At 53.9% G+C, this 21,179-nt stretch overlaps 5 protein-coding genes across 5 annotated transcripts; 3 read left to right on the top strand and 2 right to left on the bottom strand.

The window, feature by feature from the left end:
* Nucleotides 1-2,060: 2,060 nt before the first annotated feature.
* Nucleotides 2,061-3,631, top strand: VTN31DRAFT_5653 (uncharacterized protein; the record flags this gene model as incomplete). Its single annotated transcript, XM_069406176.1, has 10 exons — nt 2,061-2,132; nt 2,190-2,230; nt 2,295-2,380; nt 2,441-2,602; nt 2,659-2,681; nt 2,751-2,788; nt 2,844-2,984; nt 3,039-3,288; nt 3,354-3,523; nt 3,598-3,631. The coding sequence occupies 10 exons, from the start codon at nt 2,061-2,063 to the stop codon at nt 3,629-3,631; spliced, it is 1,017 nt and encodes a 338-aa protein (XP_069259810.1).
* A 971-nt stretch (nt 3,632-4,602) lies between these two features.
* On the bottom strand, nt 4,603-7,438 carry VTN31DRAFT_5652 (uncharacterized protein; the record flags this gene model as incomplete). The annotated part of the gene is made up of 5 exons (XM_069406175.1): nt 4,603-5,704; nt 5,766-6,948; nt 7,011-7,108; nt 7,180-7,316; nt 7,382-7,438. 5 exons carry the CDS (start codon nt 7,436-7,438, stop codon nt 4,603-4,605), a joined length of 2,577 nt encoding a protein of 858 aa, XP_069259809.1.
* Nucleotides 7,439-9,020: 1,582 nt separating this feature from the next.
* VTN31DRAFT_5651 (uncharacterized protein) lies at nt 9,021-9,999 on the bottom strand (the record flags this gene model as incomplete). Its single annotated transcript, XM_069406174.1, has 3 exons — nt 9,021-9,200; nt 9,264-9,738; nt 9,800-9,999. The coding sequence occupies 3 exons, from the start codon at nt 9,997-9,999 to the stop codon at nt 9,021-9,023; spliced, it is 855 nt and encodes a 284-aa protein (XP_069259808.1).
* Nucleotides 10,000-12,592: 2,593 nt separating this feature from the next.
* Nucleotides 12,593-14,220, top strand: VTN31DRAFT_5650 (uncharacterized protein; the record flags this gene model as incomplete). Its single annotated transcript, XM_069406173.1, has 3 exons — nt 12,593-12,788; nt 12,849-12,911; nt 12,962-14,220. The coding sequence occupies 3 exons, from the start codon at nt 12,593-12,595 to the stop codon at nt 14,218-14,220; spliced, it is 1,518 nt and encodes a 505-aa protein (XP_069259807.1).
* A 1,259-nt stretch (nt 14,221-15,479) lies between these two features.
* Nucleotides 15,480-16,822, top strand: VTN31DRAFT_5649 (uncharacterized protein; the record flags this gene model as incomplete). The annotated part of the gene is made up of 5 exons (XM_069406171.1): nt 15,480-15,522; nt 15,575-15,741; nt 15,847-16,026; nt 16,089-16,196; nt 16,316-16,822. 5 exons carry the CDS (start codon nt 15,480-15,482, stop codon nt 16,820-16,822), a joined length of 1,005 nt encoding a protein of 334 aa, XP_069259806.1.
* Between the last annotated feature and the right edge of the window lie 4,357 nt (nt 16,823-21,179).

Raw genomic sequence — 21,179 nt, 5'->3', positions numbered from 1 at the left:
GTCACATCCCGGTGCCGACAGCGGAAGTCTATGATGCAGAAGCAACACGGGTAAGGGGTTGAGGGCCGCCATCAATTCAGTGAGAGCCAAGTGGGCGACAAGGGCTCCCATCTGCATGGAAGTCGCTAAAACCCTAGGATCGCTCATCAACATCCTCACATACCGTTCTGCAGCCAAAACATCTGAGTTCATGTCCGTGTGAACTTCATAGAATTCCGAGACCCGGCAGCCACCCCAAACAATTGGGTCTTCACAGATTACGCCTGGGGCCACCTCTGCCACCAGAGGCAATTATCCCGGACGTTCACTGTCCACCGCTTATCGTAGACATTAGCGTTGGCGAGCTTCACCAGCAACCCCCCAAGCTCACCTCGTCAACCTCGACGACAAGATTTGTACATGCATTCGCTCCGACAGGCGCATCTCTACAGGAAGGTACTCTATCCAATTCGGAAGGAAAACCTCGTCCCGGATCAGCGCACGCAAATGCCTGCTGCCGCAAAATCCGCAGCGTCTGATGAAGTGCGTCGAGGGCCTGGGCGTCCTCCAGAACTGCGTCGGCTTACGAAGCAGAACATATCGGGCGGCGGGAGAAAGCGCGTGAGCGAAAGAAGGCTCTCGCGATGAGGAGAAACAGGCGGAACAGTAGAGCTACTTGAGCAACCCCAAGTTGTTGGAGCAGCGTTTGGAGGAAAACTGGCGCCGTCGTCAACTGGAGAGGAGTGACGATGAGCTCCTAGGAGTTTGAGAAATTCCTCTGATTCATTTGGCCTACCAGCTTTAAGAGCTCACCTGTCGCCTGAATACATACTAGTATGTTTTGTTCAGGGTCCATCGACGTTATGCCGACATTGATGAGGTTGTTGTAGGATGATCTCGAGCCCTCCGAGTATATGGGACAGGATTTCATATGTACGAGTGCACCGTTGTACGGAATAGTCGGCACACGATGCACGGATGTATGGAGTATACTCAGAAACCGGCGGCTCTGGCCCTCCCTGGTTTGGCGTGCACGTGGTGGGGTTGAGCCCTAATTCCTGACCGACGGGGGAGGGACGGGGGTTTGTCTATTAGTGCCACTAGGCTGCTATTAATACGAGGAGGTTGGTTACCCGTAACCCCTTCTCCTGGCGATTCCTTCAAGTGTTCTTGGCGGGAGTGATGAACTTTAACGGTGTGGAAGACTTCCAAACTGAAGAGGCAACTGAACGGCGACCGACACTGACCAACAGTAGACGTCTTATTTAAGTCCTTCAGTGTCCGATTGAACAGTAGCTGACAGTAGCCATCGCAAGTTTGACCCATCTAAGCCTAACGGTGTGTGCAAGAAGGAGTGACTGGCCAACTCTCTCGCATCCCAACATTCCACTAATACGGTTAGGCCTACTACGGAGTACATAGTAGTGCCAGGACAAACTACGAGTATTCGTACCGCGAGCCTATTGATCCATCCCTCCCCACGGCCTTCGGACCATTGCGCTCACTTTATTATACCGAGGACTCCGGAATAAGCTCTGAGTTCAGGGTCGGGCCGCCGGGGAAGCAGGAAGGTGTCGACCCGGAAGCGCTGATTGGCAGACGGAATGATCTGCAAAGAGACGTGCAGATGGCAGATCATGCAGCAGCCAGTCCACCTTGGAGTCAGGTTGAATGCTCCGGATGCTTAACACGCTCGAGCAACGCTCGGACATGTTGGCTCCATTTCGGCATTTCGCAGACCCCTGTCACCGTGTGGCGTGTCCCCCAACAGGTGGCCGCCTCGGTTACCTACCGTTCTGGCGCAGATGCAGCAGTGCAGTCCAAGAGCTTGATCCCAAAGTTTATCCACTTGCGCATATATATAATGGTGAGCAGGGCTACCAACCGCTGGCCACAGAACGAACTTGAAGTTACAAAATCCCTGCTGACCGTTGCGACCAGCTCTTGGATACCGTTCGAAGTGGTCCTGCATATCAAGACCCTTAAGGTCATACAATAGTAGTACTTGATCTTGATCGTGTGATCAGTCCATCATCAATCTACCTGAGTTTCGACGAAGGATTACTCCATCACATTTCGCCATGACGGAACAGTTCGCTCGGGAACAGACCACCAGCAACAATCCCCCGACAAATGTTGAAGTGGATACCTCAGTACGAGGTCCTTCCATTACGGTAAATCAGAGCACCTTGCTTACCTGAGCCACACAGTATGAGAATGACTCATCTTATGGAGATGAGATGAACTGTACGTGACGGATCGCCATGGCGCTGCGGATTCGAAAAGCATGCTCACGCAAGTTATTCGACATATAGATCGTCATACAGCGCATCGCTGACCTCGTCGGTGCTCGAGTACCGCCATGAGAATGGCCGTCGCTACCACAAATTCCGGGATGGGTGTACGACCTGACCTCTTCTTGCCTGATCTCCGGATCTGTAAACTGATCGTTATTTTCTAGCGTACCTGCTCCCCAACGATGAATTGGAAAACGACCGCCTAGATATGGTGCACGAGATGTGTCTCGTGATGTTGCATCGGAAGCTCTATCTGGCACCGATCATGAATCCACAGCGGGTGATTGACCTGGCAACTGGCACAGGTATCTGGGCCATTGATTTTGGTGAGTTTGTTTGCTGAGGTTGGCCGATTGAGGATACGCATGCTGATTTATCGTAGCGGACCAACACCCCCAAGCAGAGGTAAATAAAAGGACTATCAGGAGCGATCCCCGGTGGACAGAATGCTGAGACTGGATCTGTTTGTTTTAGGTCATCGGTTGTGACTTGAGTCCCATCCAGCCGACTTTGTCAGTCTTGCCTAGAGTCTGGTAGTAAAGTCGCTCGACTGACTGGCTTTGGCAGGGTTCCTCCGAACTTGAAGTTCCTGGTGGATGATATTGAATCAGAATGGGCATACGAGAGCAAGCCATTCGACTTTATCCACGCGCGATTCCTGGCGCTCTCGATCAAGGATTTTGGCAAGCTAATCAAACAGTGCTACCGGTATGTCTCTGGAACCTTTCCCTGTCTTATTTTCGGCTCCCTAACAGATAATAGATCAGTCAAGCCCGGCGGCTGGGTTGAATTCCAGGATTGGGATATCCGCCCCTTTTCTCCAGACGGCAGTCTCGATGGCACCGCGCTCCAACAGTACTACAACGAAATCATCGGCGCGTTCGAGGATGCTGGATACGAGGTCCGTCCCGGGATCAAGCTGGAGCAGTGGTTCAAGGACGCTGGCTTCGTTAACATCCACGTGGAGAAATTTGTCATTCCCTACGGTGTTTGGCCAAAGGATCCCCACCTTGTCAGTTTCCCCTTCTCTCCAAAGAGTAAATGAGTGAACAATCTAGCGCTGACACCTTTGCACAGAAGAAACTTGGCGCCTGGAACCAGGCTCAGGGCGAAACGAACGGCTTCGAGGCCGTGGCTCTGGCTGTTCTAACGCGGTACAAGAATTGGACCAAAGAGGAAGTAACGGTTCTTGCCAGCAAGGCTCGCGCCGACGGCCGGAAGCGCGACATTCATATGATGCACAACTTGTGAGTATCCCCGTAGCTTCTGAGCAATGTTGCCTTCTACTTGATATAGAACTAACTACGAATAACACCCGCAGTTGCGTCGTCTATGGCCAGCGTCCCGAAAATTGATCGAGGTGGAGTCTGAGATGGACACATCTACATAATATCATGTACTAATCCAGCAGGACGTGGATTGCAACTGTCGAGCAGGTAATTGAAGGATAGTCGGAAAGCAATTGACAGTGGATACAAGTTTGCCAAATAGCAAGTAATTCGAAGGCCAGAAACATCCTGGCACTCTTGAAGAAAAAAAGGAAAATGCGTTTCGACCTTGCAGCATTTACCTAGCATAGGCGCTATTTCAAACGGTTTTCTTCATGTCAAATCAGTATGTTGGCAGTTGAACTCTAAGAGAGATCTTGACAGCCTGTCCAAAATGGCCAATGACGCGAGGGAAGGGGTCCGAAAGATATGGCCACACAGATCAACATGAATCTATTATGTAGGCAGTCAGCAGTAGCAGGTTCCATAGTTACACGCACCACAGCTATATACTTCTACTAGGTAGGCCTATTACTATTGAGATCAAACTAAACCAGGAATGACACCCTCAGCTATGTCGTCTACGGTCAACGTCCCAAGAATCGACCACGGTGTATGTAAATAGCAGATTGGGTATAAAAGTTAGTCATGGGAGGTTTTGTATCGTGACCTTCGGACGTCTTCGAATATTTCCTTGTGCAGGGGTGGACTTTCTCAGGCTTGAGATTTCTGGAGGGTTGAGGGACAATGATTTTCACACAGGTCATGACCTATCTTACCTGGGCTCATTCAATTGATCTCGTCTCGTCGATAGGGTTAGGTCACGTCTGAGAGTCAGATCTGCATCTTCAGAGGATGTGGTCCCCAAGTGAACAATCAGGAATCACAAGTTTTAAAATATTCGTACTCCACTAACACATTAACTACACCAAAGAATGCATTGAATCGAATCACCTTTTGATCATCCACGTCCCAAATGGCAAATGCATGTTGTCGCAACACAGGCTGAACTGTAAGGAAAGGAGAACGAAAGATTACCAATAAGTACAGTAGTAGGCTCACTGTATAGACAGATTCAGAGGCGCCTGCAGCGGCAGGTTGCGCGAAGAATTGCCGACAAAGACACGCTTAGGATGCTCCGTGACCACCCAGTTCTGGCTCGCCACGTCCCAGTTGGAAACATCGCGGCGAGTCAGCTCGACGGTCCATCTCTTAGACTCACCCGGCTGAAGGGTGATGCGGTCGAAGCCGCGGAGAACCTTCGGCGCATCGTCCGGGCCGCCGAGGGAGACGTAGACTTGGGGAACCTCGTCGCCGGCGACATTGCCTGTGTTGGTCACGGTGACACTGACCCGCGCAACGGGGTCATAGAGGCGAGGGTTACCACCCGGAGCGCCACCAGCCGGGTGAAGGGGCTGAGGGGAGGAGTCCAGCGCACCCTCCGGCACGTAGTCCTCTGTCGGCAGACCGTAATCGGGGTCGTTGGCAGATTCCTCCAGATCGGTCGAGTTCAGGTACGGATAGACGAACAACGGGATACGACGGATCTCGTCTTCGGGGAAGACGAAATCCGAGGGCTTCCCATCCGTCCGTCCAAAGGTTGGCGCATGCTTGGTGTGGCCTTGAGTCGGAGTGTACGGCGGGGCATTGATCGGTTCCACGGTCAGGTCGGAGAATTTGAAGGTGGTGTAGCTCAGCCCGAATCCAAACTCCCACCTCGGGGTCAAGTCAGCCTGGTCGAAGTGACGGTAGTCGATGAAGATGCCATCCGAGAAGTTGTCCTGGGGAGCTCCGGCGCCGTTGTTGGGGGTGCGGACAATCTCATTGCCCCAGTCCTTCCGAGACTTGCCCCAGGTAAATGGAGTCTTCCCACCGGGGTTGACCTTGCCATAAAGAACATCGACCAGGGCATTCCCGCTCTCCTGACCCGGCAGACCCGCCCAAAGAACCGCGGTGATGTTGGGATGCTCGACCCAGTCTTCCACGACGACCGGACCGACGGAGTGCAGGACGACAATGGTGTTGTTGCACTCGGAGGCGACGGCGTCGATGATTGCCTCCGCGTTCTGCCACAGAGTGAGGTTATTGCGGTCACCACCGTTACCATCAACGCTGATGTAACCCTCTCCAGAGTCGGCATTGCCAAAGACGAGGCAAGTGCTATTTTTCCCCGCAGTTAGCCTCGGAAGTTCCATCCACTGCCAGAAACGAGATTACTTACTCCGCTTGCCGGGCCACGTCCTTCGACTCCTTGATGGCACCTCCGCTGGTGATGGCCGCAAAGACGCCACCGTTTTTGACGACTTCTGCCCCAATGGCTTGTTCGGGCGTGATCAGGTACGGGAAGTCCGCGGTCCCACTTCCCCAACCCATGGCAAGGGTTCCGTTGTCGCACCCACGGTCCGGGCAGCCGTTGGGACCCAGAGGGTTGGAGCCCGCGTCTTCACCAAATACACCGACGAATCGTTCCTTGCCGGTCAGGGGGAGGGCTCCGTCGACATTCTTGAGAAGAACAGCACTGGCAGCAGCGACTTGGCGAGCAATCTTGGCATGGTCGCGGCGAACATCGACGTGGTCGTTGATCTTTGTCCAGGTCTCGTTGACCACGAAATGCAGGGGGCCTTCCGTGTCACGGGTCCACGAATCGAAGTTGACGGGAATTTGGACTTGGTCCCGGCCAACCTTATAGAATGCGGACAGAATCCGGACAGCCATGTCATCGACACGCCACTGCGGGACGGTTCCGTTGAGAACAGCCACGGTCAGATTGGTGCCCCAGAAGGAGGTGCCGCTGTCGAAGGTGATGTCTCCCGGCATGCTCATGTCCAGACCGGCCATGGCACTGCCGACGCCGCTGTGGTGGGCGCCCCAGTCGCTCATGACAAAGCCCTGGAAGCCCAGTTCCTCCTTGAGCACGTAGTTGAGCAGATAGCTGTTGCCACAGCCGTAGCTGTTGTTGATCTGGTTGTAGGAGCACATGATGGAACCGACGCCAGCCCGGACGGCATCGGCGAAGGGCCAAAGGTACAACTCATGCAGAGTCTTGTCATCGACGTTGGCGCTGATCGCGTCGGCAACCTCAAAACCGTCTTCGGAACCCTGACGGAACTGTTCCTGTTCGTTGAGAAGGTAGTGCTTGGCGGTGGCAATGATGCCTTCATCCTGGATGCCCTTGATCGTTTCCGCCATCAAAATGCCAGACAGCACAGGATCCGGTGAATAGCCCTCCCAGTTGCGGCCACCATCGGGGAATCTGCCCAGGGGCCCGGCTGAGGGGCCCAGTAAGACATCGATACCCTTGTCGCGGCTCTCCTCGCCCATGGCCTTTCCGCGCAGGTACGACAGCTTTCGGTCCCAGGTGGCACCGACGTTAATACCGGCCGGGAATGCGGAGATGTAATCGGCTGTTGGACGACACCGTTAGCTCGGTTATTTTTTTTTTTTTTTTTTGGGCAAGGCGACTTACCGAAGCGAATGCCCAGCGGGCCATCTTGCAAGCAGAGGCCACGAAAGTTCAGCCGAGGAACGCTGCCAGTCTCACCAACGCATTGCCCTAGTTGCCAGCTACCACGCAACCCCCATTAGTACGGGCTCCCTCCCTCCATGCATCCCAGGGCGAGAAATCGAGAACTCACCCAGTCCCCGTGGTCAGATTGACCTTCTCCGCCAGGTTCAGCTGCGAAACAAATTGGACGGCTTTCTGATACGCTATCGCCCAATCACCCTCTCCGTTGGCCCATGGTGAGGGGTATTTCGGCGGCGAGTAAGCTTCCTATAGACGATGGGTATCAGCGGCAGTCAACAGTAGCAGCACTGTCGTCAATATAAACACCGTACCTGGCCATAGACGCCTGACAAGGCGGCCAGGGTAACCTGCCACCCGCTGATCCTCATGGTGTCGTTGGCTGCGTGCAGCGATGACTGGCCGGACAGAAGCAGGGAAACTGCCACCAGTTTACGAGATGAGGACTATGGGAGAGGGGGAACTTCTTCGTAATTTATATAGGCTACCTGTAGAGAGGGAGACCGAAAAAAAAAAAAACACATTGCGATGGACCCTGGATTCCATCGAAATTCCAAGCAAAAGCAGAGAGATACTCATCCTGTCCAAGCGGGCCCTGTAGAGCGGATAATTTAGCCACATAGCTTGTCTTCGCAGTGGAGGTGTTTTGCTGGTCTGTTTAGGGAAAGGTAAGTTACCGGTAAGCTACTTACCCGTCGCCGCTTGGCGCACTACAGAGTACATACGGGTCCCTCGGCCCAGTGCTTATCGTCATCGGTCATCCTAGAAAAGGCGTCGAATCTTCCAAGGGACATGCCAAACCTGCATGGAGAGAATCGATGATTTGTTTTCGAAATCCCATCTAACTCCCTGAACGCATTCCTCAACCGGAAACGGGTTTTTTTCTTTTTCTTTTTCTTTCTTCTTTTTTTTTTCTTTCTTTTTTTTTTTTTTTTTTTCCCTCTCAGGGGTGATTTTGACGCCATCAGTTGTGAACTGTTTTTTGCCATTCCGGATTTCCCCATCGAGAAGTGACCTGACCCTAATTTGGCCGAGTTGTTTCCCCGGAAATTGACAGGGGATCGCCAAACGCTATTTCCCATGCTGGTTGCTGACCGCCAATCAGCGCTCTTCCGGCTTCCCCATGTTTCTTCGGACTTGGCCATAGCTTCCCAGTCAGGTGCATGTATGTAACCGTTACCATCGGAATGCCCGTGAAGGTCGTTTGCAGAGTCGCATGGAGAGAAAAAAAAAAAAAAGTTCGAGTGAATCAAATACAAACCACCTTTTGTCTCCGCCGCACGGAGAACAGTCCGAAATTCTACCCAAAGTGACTTTGCTCCGCCATTGACCAAGTACTACACTAGTTACATACAGTACGGGAAACGTGCGTACATTCCTCGTTTGGATCGTTCCTGGCTTCCTGCCCAAGTGCACGCGGGGAAAACGGAGTATCGGTACATGACTCCAAACCGCCATTTGTCCCAAAATGCTACTTTAATACGAGAAAGCGAGGCTACGTACTCCGTATGGTCCTCGATTTCAAAGCGCTGTCTGCTTCATTCAATCACACCCAAAATGACCCATTGCATAAAAACCCGAGGCCGAGGAGGAGTCGATGACACTTCGACGATGATGACCGGACAGCACGGGCATTCAGTGTGTTGGCGGGCTTGGCAACGACAAATTTTCCATTCTCTGAGATCCATTATTCCGAAGAGCGACGTTGCGTGATGTTCCTTGACAGAAACCATGGACGCACAGCCGCGGTGCAGTAGCCTTCAAAGTCGAACAAATGGCCAATCAACATCCAGCCGTATGTAAATCCATGTTGAAACATAGTACTATCCAGGATAAGTCTATAAGCTTGGTCTCATCGTCGTCTCGTTCAATTATGATGGAGTTTGATGTCAATTCTATTTGAATGGACCAACCGCCCTCGCATCTCTCAATGCGACGACTATTGAGTCCAACCTACCGGTCCCGGCCCAACCGTTCTTCATCATCAGCCATCAGTTCGTACGCCGGCCGGAAGGTATTTGGCTTCCCTTCCACGGCCAATGCGGGATTCGGGTGCGTATCACGCATGCCACCAAGCGATGTAAATCCTCGATCATAAAGCTCACAATATGGGATCCCAAGGTGCCGAATGAACTGCTCCACCAAACGAGTCAGGAAATCAGGGCTGCCGAATGGAGGCAGGGAGATGTTACGTACCGCCCAAATCTCCGCATAATGCCAATCTATTACTGGATGTATGCGCATAAACTGCGGCCAATCCTTGTCCGTCGGATCGAAATGGGTGAGATGTTCACCATGCGGATCTGTCCGCCTGGTTCCTACAAACATGGCTTTGATCCGTTTATTTTCCCTCAGATAGGCCTCCAGTGCCGCTCGCATGGGCAGCGCATATCGTGCCAGGTCGAGATGGTAATAATCGGCCGAGCAAGCCACAAAGGATTCTACCTCAGGGAATGGATCTTGTGAGATGATATAGATAGCCTGAAAGGACTCCGGGAAAGTGCGAGGCGAGGGGGACCGGGAACCCGCGGAATCGGCCGACGTCTGCTCGGAAGCGGTCTCAGAAGGAGCGGAAGAAGACGATACCCATGCGGGCAGAGAGGCCAGGACCAGCACTAGCAGAACCAGGCAGTCCTTGCCGCCATTATAAGACAGGGAAAGCTGTTCGGGGCTGGACACCATGAGTTGGGCCCGGCATTGCGTCGTGTAGAGCTCATCAAGTCCCCACCTACCCGTACTGCTTCAACGCCTGATCGATGACCGATAACGATACCCGAAGCTTCTTCTGAACTCTCTGTAGCAGCTCATCTTCGGTATCTTGATTCAACAGGCCCATCACTTTCGGTCGTAGGTCATTGCATATCTCGTGCAAGGTGCGGGGCGGATTTTGTTCGGCAGAACCATCGTGCGAATGGGGGAATTCCAAAGTCATTTCGGTAGCTGAATCATGGGAAGGAGTAACAGACGGCGTAGCTGGACATGAGAGCTCCAGATATGAAGTCGACTGAGAAATGAGCCGCAATCTGTCCGTTGCCGAAGGTGTAGTAAGTCATGGAGTTCTATCGAACTCATAAAAACCCTATCTGAGGAGAAACCACGAGCCTCTTCGGCCGCGGAGGGAGATCTTGTCCACGATTGGTCCCTTGCCATGCTCTGGACTTGGCAAAACGTGCCAGTATGTAGCCGAAAGGGGAAACCACTTAGAATTGGGGTCAGATCTTCTGCGGGGGAGTCATAATGCTCAGAACTGTCGAAATCTGTGCAGATAGGCGCAAGCGCTTTGTGCTTCTGAATCGATTTGCTTCCAGAGAATATCTAGCATTCATGTTGGACGTGACCATTGAGATGTACGGTTGATGGCGAATTCGATTCACGTGAAGTCGATGAAATGGGCCGAGGGATGGAAGTTTATCCGTTCCGATACCTAGCGGCCTTTCTGTTTTCCCTGGTTTGACTCACTTTTCGAAGACATTGTCCAGAGTTCCAGGCCGGTATACGGAGTACTCTACTCGTCCTCGTAACTTGTGGTGTGCACGACAAGGAATCGTGCTCGTTTGAAGGGTCCGCCTTTGTTGCGACAATAGAGAGTCTCTGATCACCAAGGGAGAGGGACAGCCCGTTCTCTACTTTTCAACTCCGTAGGTAATTTCACATCGAATTCTGCACAGTCTATACGACGGAGCGGCCGACACTCGAACCCTCGTCATTCGTCCGACTTATTTCGATGCTTGTTGACGGGAGCATGCAGCATAGCCTCTCAAATTCGTCACATGTTATGAACAGGTCTTCTGAAGGGCAACCCTGCCTTGGTCTATCCTTGCTTGGATTGGCCAACTTGAGGCATCGCTTCAGTTTTGATGTGCGAAAATATCTGGATGCAAATGTTTTCTCTTGTACTCCGTACTCCGTACAATACGATGGCGGTCGCAAGGCGTCGTACTATGTAGAAACACGAATATCTCACTCCAGCCTGGCAGGATTCGGAATTTTTGAACTCTTCCTCCGCAGCCCTAGCACTGCCGAATTGGAATCAATGATTCCGGCATCGCCGTGATGTTTTATACTACTGTATGGGGGGCTCGAACAGTGACACAAGAGAAGACCCCTTTTGCGGGGAGTAAAGCATCGTAGTTATTCTCCGCATAAAGAGTGAGGTTCGTGCGCTCTGCGGTTGAAACTTGAAATTAGAGTTTTGAAGACAAGAAAGAATCCGGGGATGACGTTCCGCATTCGGCATTCTTCGCAAAGCTTCATTTGATAGCTCGGCTCATCATTGTCCCCATGTCAGCTTCATCAATATGATCATATCCCCTGCAGATGCAGCAATCCTTGCGCTCTGGGCATGGTGATCCAGCCAACCTCTGAGCCAGGTAAGGGGTGCAGGTGAGTGTGTAACCTTGACGTCAATTCGGTTCGACTCAAAAACGAATCAGATCTGGATCACGTGATGGAGTGGGGATAAGCATGACCCTCGACCAATCAGGGTTAGTAATACTTCAACGTAGCCAATCAGGATTGCAGAGGACACTCATACATCCAGCGGGCTCAACTCCGTACACTTTAGTTCTGAGCATAAACAATCGATCAAACGGAGTATACGATTCAATGATACTTTTGTCCGTATTTCATTCGAGTCTAAACTCGAAGACTTGTGTGGGAGATCAGACCTGAGGAATCTCTGATGATGTACCTTCTCCGTATGATTGGATGGAATAGAATCCTTTTGCCAGGATTCAGCGAATCACAACCCATACATAAAATAGGCCATCCCTAGTTAAGAATGGTATGAGTGCAGATTCATGTTCTAATCCAGGATAAGAAGGTATTTTGTCGATATTTATTCGGCAGTAGAAGGCCTGATCATCTGGCGAGATCTAGCAAGATTGTGCATGATACCTCTACAGTCAGATTCAGACAAGTCAATAAATAGAACCTCATGAATTCGAGTCATTACTTAGTTAACTTCCAAATTGCGCCTGGAACCTGATTAACAACTGTCTGAGATAGCTAAAGTGATGATTATCTGCTTCCTCACGCGTATAGGGACTGGAGTAACCCCCACGCTTTCGATTCAATTACCAGCTTTCATCCAGCCGACTATCGTAACCTGAATGGGCAACAAGCAAATGCAACGGTGTCGCCTTATCGCGGCGTTCCCCCATCATCCGCGGTGGGAGCTCTTCCACTCGTCAAAGCGAAGCTTCTCTGCAGGCGGCCAGGCCATGCCTATCTGCGCAGTGGTGCAGAATATTGGTAGACAGTGTAGCGTCGATGTTTCCCTTGGCCCTGGCGCTGCGCTTGTGTCGCGGCTTTCCTCTAGCGGACTACTGATAACGCCGGTTGGATCTATAGCCTAGTACCTATTTAAAACCTCCCCATCTCCCATGGCCATGGGTGTGGGAAGCGTCGCTGGTTTAGTTCCATCGGCCTTGGAAACTTGCATCACGTCGGCCAGTTTCTCGTTTGGTTGATTCCTTAGCAGCTCCATCCGTTTGATTCCACCAAGAACCTGGCCGGAGAACAAGATGTCTGGGCAACATAAAGATCTGGAGAATGGCGTTGAAGCCAAGGACGCCGAACTCCAACAAACACCGAGCGATTCCACGAAGTTAGGGCACGTCGATTCTTTGCGAGATACTGCCCGCGTTGTTGATCACAAGGCCGAACGAGCGCTATGTTTCAAGTTCGATTGCCGTCTCTTGCCGGCGCTAGCTTTCATGTGTCGGTCCTCCAAAGATTTGGACGAGAGTGATAGATAGGTGCTGATGAATTTCTGTTCAGACCTGTGCAATGCATTGGACAAGGGCAACTTGGGAAATGCTCAAACTGATGGGTTGAGTAAAGGTGTGCGCCTCCTTCTCCGCACGGGGATGGACCATGACTGACGAATGCAGATCTCGGCATGACGGACGACCAGTACAACCTGCTGCTGTCGATCTTCTTTGTGCCGTTTGTCGTGTTCGCGCCGCCCATCGCCATGCTGGGCAAGAAGTTCAGTCCAGCAAGGGTGCTCTCGGTCCTTATGTTCGGGTTTGGCTCCTGCACGTTGTTGTCGGCTGCGGCGTACAACTTTTCGGGCATCTTCGCTCTCCGATGGTTCCTGGGCATGGCGGAGGCGGCCTTCTTCCCACTGGTGATCTACTATCTGACTACGTTTTATCGTCGTGGCGAGCTGGCTCGTCGGCTGGGCATCTTTTACGCGGCGTCGAACATTGCCAACGCCTTCTCCGGCTTGCTGGCTTTTGGCGTGTTCCAGATTGAAAACACCTCGCTGCCTGGATGGCGGTATCTGTTTTTGATTGAAGGCGCGTTTACGGTCGCCTTTGCCATCTTTGCATTCTTCTACCTGCCCAAGAACCCGCAGGAAGCTCGCTTCCTGAACGAAGACGAGAAGAGGCTCGCCTTCCACCGCATTCAGGTGGACTCCTCGTCCGTTGTCAACGAAAAGTTCAATCTTCGCGATGCGCTCGCGATCCTCAAGCGGCCCACGACGTACGCCTTTCTCATCATTGAAATCTGCCTCGGCGTGCCGATCCAGGCTGTGGCGCTGTTCATGCCGCAGATCGTGCAGCGCCTCGGCTACAACACGGTCAAAACCAACCTGTATACGGTGGCGCCCAACGTGACGGGCGCGGTGATGCTGCTCATCCTCGCCTTTTCGTCGGACGCGGTGCGTCTCCGCTCGCCGTTCATCGTGCTGGGCTTCCTCCTGACCCTGTGCGGCTTCGTCATCTACGCCGCCATCGACGACGTGAACGCCCAGATCAAGCTCGCATACTACGCCTGCTTCATGATGACCTGGGGCACCTCCGCCCCTTCCGTCCTGCTGAGCACCTGGTACAACAACAACACCGCGCACGAGGGTCAGCGCGTGCTTCTGACCAGTATCGGCGTGCCGCTGGCCAACCTCATGGGTCTGGTCTCCAGCAACGTCTTCCGCGCCAAGGACGCGCCCAAGTACGAGCCGGCGCTCATCACCGTGGCGTGCTTCGGCGGTGCCGGCGCTACCACCGCCGGGTTGCTGGGACTGTACATGTTGTTCGACAACATGCGGCGCAATCGCCGCGATGGCCGCAAGATCACGGCCCGGGACGTCCCCACGGAACGGCTGCGGGATGGACCCAAGGTGCCCGAGTTTCGGTGGTTCTTGTGATGCACTCCGACGTCATGTGGATACAGTACTGAGTTTTACCTATTACGATAGTTCAGTCAATATGGATACGATGAACTTGTTGCCATTTGATAGCAGACCTATCCCCCACGCTAGACTCAAACCTGCAAGTGTTACTGCTCCTTGGATAAGCTGCCAAGAAGGGAGGGATTTAAAGTATGTATGGTCTCCCACGCGTTCGTTGATCTAGATTTGTAGTGTGCGTTCATGTATATCCCGGACCGTCCCCTCGGTCGAACGGCTCTTATTTTTCTGGACGTGTGGCATAAGCTAAAAAAAGCTCGATTGAGTCCTTCATTGTCACAATCATGCAACCGTGGCAGACCGCCAGTTCATCAAGCTCATCCGCAGTCGTATCCACCCCCGCATTTCTCCAAGTCGGCACAACGCCTGAGACACTCTTGGCGATGGCACGAAGCTTTCAACAATCAACGAGGCGGGAATTTTCCAGGGGACCGGGAAGGATCGAGAGAAAGAAGTACAGGACTGGGCCCTCACTCGACAAGAGCTTTCTTGCCGGTCAAAGGAAATACTACTTATATACGATACGCCGCGTCCCTGGAGGTACATACGGTCGCCACATACTCGTACTACTCCTAGTACCGGACTTTCCACCATAAACCGTGGGGGGGGGGTTCAAGACGTTTCCGAACTGAGAGAGCTGTTCCACTGTGACTGTTTACATAAGCGAGCAATCATAGTACTCTGCATGCCGAGAGTCGGCAAACTTCTAGGTCGAAGACATCTTGATGCATAGCTCGTTCCACCGTTCTGGCTCTGGCCGCAAGCAGTGCGGTGCTGTTGGGAATAGTACATAATGCAAGGAGGTCAATCTAATAACAATCATAGGGCGTGGCGAGCAGCTGGGCAGAGGAGCGGTCAACTGGCCCACTGCAGTTCCTTGTCTCAACTTTCGCTTCTACCTAGGGTTTTTGTCCAATAGGTAAGGGTCGGAATCGGATTCGGGGTCATCGGGCTTGCCGACTCTACTAGAAGACTACTGTAACGAGTAGTAGTTTTACACGTATTTCCCATGGACATACCAAGCTGGGTAGAGTTGAGTCCGAATCTTTTCATCGTTATCTCCGCAGCAAGCAATAACGGGGAGTCTCTGTACGCGGTCCTCGCGGGTTGTCTATTATTTAGAAACAGGATTGAATTCCAGCTGCCTAGATGTTGATGTATTCAAATATCCAGAGGAGCATCTCAGCTCGTCAGAGGGAAAAAACTGCAAAGGAAACATGGCCGAACCGAGAGGAAGCTCGCCGATGATGAGTCCGAGAAGTGAGTTCAATTTAACTCAGTTGGTTCTGGTGTACCGCGCTGACTGTGACAGCTCTAGGTCAAAGCAATGACCTCCCCCAAATCATCGCCCATCGAGGCTACAAAGCCCGATTCCCAGAAAACACCCTCAGCGCCTTCAAAGGCGCCATTGCGGCCGGCTGCCATGCATTGGAAATGGATGTGCACGTGTCCCGCGACGGGGTCGTGGTGATGTCGCATGTATAGCACACACACTGCTTTTGTGATTACTTCAGTTGTACCAGACATTGGGGTAATGGTTAAATTTCTTGAGATCTCTGACTCGAGACGGGGTGTGGTTTCTAGGATTTGTCGCTCGAGCGGTGTTACGGAGTCGACAGGCAGATTCCCGACTGCGACTGGGACTATCTCAGCACGTTGCGCACCGTGCGGGAACCGCATGAGCCGATGCCCCGGTTGAAGGATGTGCTCGAGTATCTAGCGGCACCGGAGTTGGATGAGGTTTGGGTTTTGTTGGATTTCAAGGTACATTCTTTCTTTTTCTACCGGAGACTGGGGGAAGGAAGCACGGACTGATCTGATCAAAGTTGACCAACGATGCGTCAAGGATTCTCCCCTTGCTCGCAGAGACAATCAAGTCCGTTCCTCCAGCACGCCGTCCATGGCGGGAGAGGATCATGCTTGGATGCTGGCTGGTAAGTACCTAACCTTCCCCCCTCCCCTCCCGCCCGCCCCCCCCCCCCCCCCCCCAAAAAAAAAAATAAATCCCCACTGCAATGTTCTCTACCAGATAGTACTCACTGAATCCCTTCAGCCGTATTACTTCCCCCTCTGCAAGGAATACCTCCCCGGCTTCCGCGTCGTCCTCAACACACCCAACACGGGCCTCGCGCAGCGCGTCCTCCGTGATCCCACCACCGCGCACGTCCACCTCAACGTCCTCCAGCACGCACTCCTCTACCTCGGCCCAAAGCTCATCACCACCGCCCATCGCCAGCAGGACGACCCGGACCGGCAAGTCTTCATCTGGACGCCCAACTCCCCCAAAGCCATGCGGCGAGCGATCCGGCTCGGCGTCGACGGCGTCATCACCGACGACCCGGACTCCTTCCGTCAGTTGTGCGAGCGATGGCCCGAGGAGGATATCCCCCATCGGGACGAGGATCGAATTGGCTTTCGCGAGGGGATCGTCCTGATGCTGGTGACGTGGTTGTTTAGGTTCTTGTTCTGGGCGATCGGACCGGAGTTGTTGCAGAAATTGCTGCTGCGGAGGACGGTGCTGCTCAAGGCGAGGGTCAAGGATGCGGGGAAGAAGAAATAAAAAGAACTTGTTGCCGTTCATCTTGTCGAGGAAACTATTCTCCTCTCTACATGTCCAGGTACTGGAGGACTGGATTGGAATATGTAATGTAAAGATCGGATCAGCTTCGTTCACGTCCTATGCACATGATTGCACATTAATCGACAAATCCATCCAAAAAGGGAAACAAAAAAAAGAACAAAACTAAAATGAAAATCCAAAAACGACCGGGTATAGAAACGATGGATGTAAGGGAAAAACAAAAGTCAGACCAATATCCACATGAATATTAAGGTTGATAATGATACAGTTGCATGCATCCCAAAACAGAAAGGAGAGCCATTACGATTAGATATTATCATCCGGCAAAAAAAGATGTGTTCACTTCATCCCATCAACCGCGTCGTGCGACGCTCGGGGAACCGTCGAACACCGCTGCCGGGGCCGCCCGGCGCGAGGTGCTGGTCACCACCCGGAGGAGCACGTCCGCCGGGGGACACCATCGGCGGGCCCCTTGGCCCCGGACCTCCCGGACCGGGGCGACCGGCAGGGCCCATTCCCATCGGACCACCGCGCGGCGGTGGTGGTCCGCCGCGGCCGCGGCCAGGAGGAGGAGGCCCGCCGGGCCCGGGCGGATATCGCGCCAACGGCGACGAGGCCATGGTCGGTCGACGGCGACCTCCCTGTGGAGGGGGATAGCCATACGGTGGATACTGCGGCCACGGCGGCGGCGGAGGAGCGGCCATGGCGGCGGCACGCCGCGCGTCCCGTTCGCAGTACACCTCGCCATTCCACTCAAAGTAGTCCCCGCGCAGCACGATGCGGCAGGTGCGGCACGTCAGGCAGTTTGGATGGAACTTGGACCCGCCGCCGCCATTGGGCTCGACTGTTTCTAGGTATTGTCCCTCGATGCCCTTGTTGCAGGTGGCGCAGATGGACCCGTTGAGCTCGTGGTAGTGCTGTGCGCAGTAAGGGTGGTCGTCGAGGACGTAAAAGTCTGCGGTCTGGAACGGCGCGCGGCAGGTAAAGCAGACGAAGCAGGCTTTGTGGTATCGCCCGGTTAACCGCCCGTCTGCCGACGATATGGACTTGCCGACAATCACTTGCCCGCAGCCGCGACAGCGCTTCTTGTTCCCCGAGGCGGTTGGCGGCCGTGGGATCGGGTCTGCCATCGGCGGGCTGGTCGCGCTGGACGGCGTCTTGGGACGCAAGGGTGACCTTGGAGGAACTTCCGGGCTGGCCGGGCCATTTTGAAAAAATGTCATCGTACTATTGTTGAGAGACGGATCGGTCGGCGAGTCCAAGTCGAAGGCCTTCAGGATCCCCGTCTGACGCGATCGGTCTGGATCGTTGCTGGACATGGTTGGCGATCGTTTCCGATCCAGCTCCAAGTCCCGCAGCATCGAGTCGATCTGGCCCAAATCCGACGGCTTGCTGTCCAGGGTCGACGGCGGAGTCGAAACCGAGCTGGTGCTGCCGTTGTCCGACGACGACTGTGTCGAGGACGTTGACTCGCCCGCGGTGTGGTAGGCGCCATTTTCCAGCCCTAACGACCTTGCAAAGCTGGATACGCTCCCGTTTTGATCTCGGCTCCTGTGCCCGGATGTAGAATGCATCGGCCTATGCGATGGATTGTTGCTGTCGCTGCTCTGCGGATCTGGATCGTGCTTCGCAGGCAGCGGCGTTGTTTGAGACCCGGCGAGAGGCCCCGACTTGGGTACATTTTCATCGTACAACTCCGAATCTCGGGACAAGCTCGAATCGAATCCGCTTTGGTTGGTCATCTGGCTCAGGTTGCCAAACTTGGGAGGACTACTGGAGACGATCGCGGATTCCGGCACGCTACTCTGCGAATCTCGCCGGAAGCTTTTCAGCGGGCCAACGGGGACCGGAGGAACTTCATCCAAGACGTTTCGCGGCCCTCGGAGCCCACCAGAAGGTTGTCGTCGCACCGAACTCGCCGTGGATAGTCGGCTACTCGACGAGGTATAGTGTGTGCTTCTCGACTCGACGGAGAACGTCCGGCTGTGGGTGTTTGCGGGGCCTGAGTCTTGTTGGTCGGTTTGACCGGAGGCACGGGACGGCGTATGGGGTCGCATGTCGGTATCGGGGGCCCTCTGAGCCACGTCGAATGTTGCCGACCGCTTAGGGGTTAGGAAGGGTGAGAACGCGGGCCCAGAGTCGTCCAAAGAATCCGGGGAGTCAGGTTCCCGTAAGAGGGGCGAGGTATAGCTCCGTAAAGGTGAGCGGGGAGAGCGCATTTCTGATAAAATGGATGTTGACTGACTCCCTCCGCTGTCCGGGGTCGGCAAGTCCGGGCGCAAAAAGGGTCGGTCTGACACGTCGTGGATCAGCATGCGATCGAACATCGACTCCCGCGCATCCCCGGGGGTTCACTCACTGGCTGCATGGGGATCGATTTGGGGCGGGCTTCGGCCCGCTTTCGAGGTTGATTCTCGTCCGATCGATGATGCTGCCTCGAGTCAATTCTCCCAACGCCGGTGGTCCGTCAGGAAGGCATTCGGCTTACCCGGCGGGCAGACATGGTCGCCCATGGCCGAAATCTCGACCGAGGCGCCGCAATTGGAGCATCTGATGGTGGGTAGCAACTCATCCATGTCGGTCGCCATGATGCCGGTTGTGGCGCTCGGATCCTCTCCCGGAGCCCTGCGCGAAGCCGAAGGATGGAATCATGAACACGACTGCAGACGACCGTCGATGCTGGCTGTGGTTGCAAACCGCGGCCCGAGTTCGGAACGCAAACGATTCTCTCCCGGGCCGACCCTGACAGCGACTGGCACTGTCTCAGACTCGAAGATCACGTCACGGAAGACACAGATGATCGCCGTCCGATGCTACTCGCGATGTTGCATCAACGTCGGCGGACATGGGATGCCAGTACCCGAAATCCAAGGCTTTTTCCGGAGACACAAAGAGAACAATGAATGAATCAATAATGAATTCCTCGTTGTTTCGCGTCAATTGCATCCGTCTGGCGCGGGACCGTCGTTGACCGCAGACACAAGACAAGACGGGCAACTTGGGCCATCTCTCTGTCTGGTCTTGGTCTCTCAGCAGTCTGTCGCTGACCGCCCCTGTTCGCCGCCGTTGTCCTCATTTTCTCACACTGGCCAGACAACTGGCGTTATACTGTTTAGCCCCTGAACGGCCCCCGTGAGGACCAGGGGATCGCGTCTGCACGCTGATTGGCTGGAGCCGCCAACGCGTCTCTCGCTTGGACCGGGGGGGGAACAGCAGTCCAAGAACGGCAAGAGCCACTCAGGGTCTGTGTTGGGTCCCGCTCCGTCCATTTTCGGCTAGCGCTAAACCGCTTTGGGCACTGCTGTGGTGAGGTTGCCACGTCTCCGCGTCGGGGACTGGAGATGGGTGGACTGGGAGATCCCCAGAGCGACACCCCCCGGTGGATTTTGGCTGCGAGTCATGTCGCCTTGGCCAACTTTGAACGATTCATCAAGGCGGTTGATCTGCACGAGGTTGAGTGCGTGGGTTGAGGAATTTTATATCCGTGCGCTGGGAGGCAGTGTGATCGCGGTTGAGTGGTCTGATGATCGGTGCATAGTGAGTGGGTTATGTAATGGGAGCAAGACTGGACGCTTAGGTCAATTGTTACAAAAGTTTGATCTTTGGGAGAAAAGGGGTTTTCTCGTATGTAGGTACATATCATACTATCATATTATTACTCCGTACCAAGACGGAATTTGATCAATTTATTGGATGCAAAATTGATCCTTCGTTGCTGGTTGATTACTGTAGACCCTTTTGTCGCCGGACAATTTGAATCAGGGCAACAACCGAGGGATTAGGCCCCCTCCGGCAGTCCGGGAGTGCAAATAATACAAACCTCTGGATGGACTCGGTCGTCGTCGTCCGTACTAGGAATTCACTAGGAATTCGCCAAACATAAACCACTCAACCGTTCCTCCAGCACTCGGGTTCGTCGGCGCGTGCAGGCAGCAGCAAACCATCGTATTCCACCATCCGTTCTCGAGGAAAAATAGCGGTGCCGGCAGAGGTTGAGAAAAAAAGCAGACCGATGTAGTTCCGATGACCGGCCCGCGAGAACCCGGATAGGGATGTCACTAATGCAAATTATGTAAGACGTCCGTTCCGTTAAGGCGTCGGAGCGTGTCGAGTCGTCGCGATCGCTTCGGGGGCGGAGGAAGATGAGTTCGAAGTGATTCTATCGCGTAGAGCGACGCAAAAAGGCCAACTCGGGACACAGCCGCCCGTCCCCTCCCCTCCTTGAGGAGTTACGAAGACCCAAACTTCCCAAGACCGACCCCTCCCGAAAGTCCAGCCCTCCTCCCACTACCTACACCACACCACCCCCCTCCCGACGCCCGGCCACGACCATTTC

The sequence above is a fragment of the Thermomyces dupontii genome (assembly GCF_041956625.1).
Source record: "Thermomyces dupontii strain NRRL 2155 unplaced genomic scaffold VTN31scaffold_5, whole genome shotgun sequence".
Classification (NCBI taxonomy): domain Eukaryota; kingdom Fungi; phylum Ascomycota; class Eurotiomycetes; order Eurotiales; family Trichocomaceae; genus Thermomyces; species Thermomyces dupontii.
Note: the sequence above shows the minus strand (reverse complement) of the source record. Positions and strands in the feature narration are given on the sequence as shown.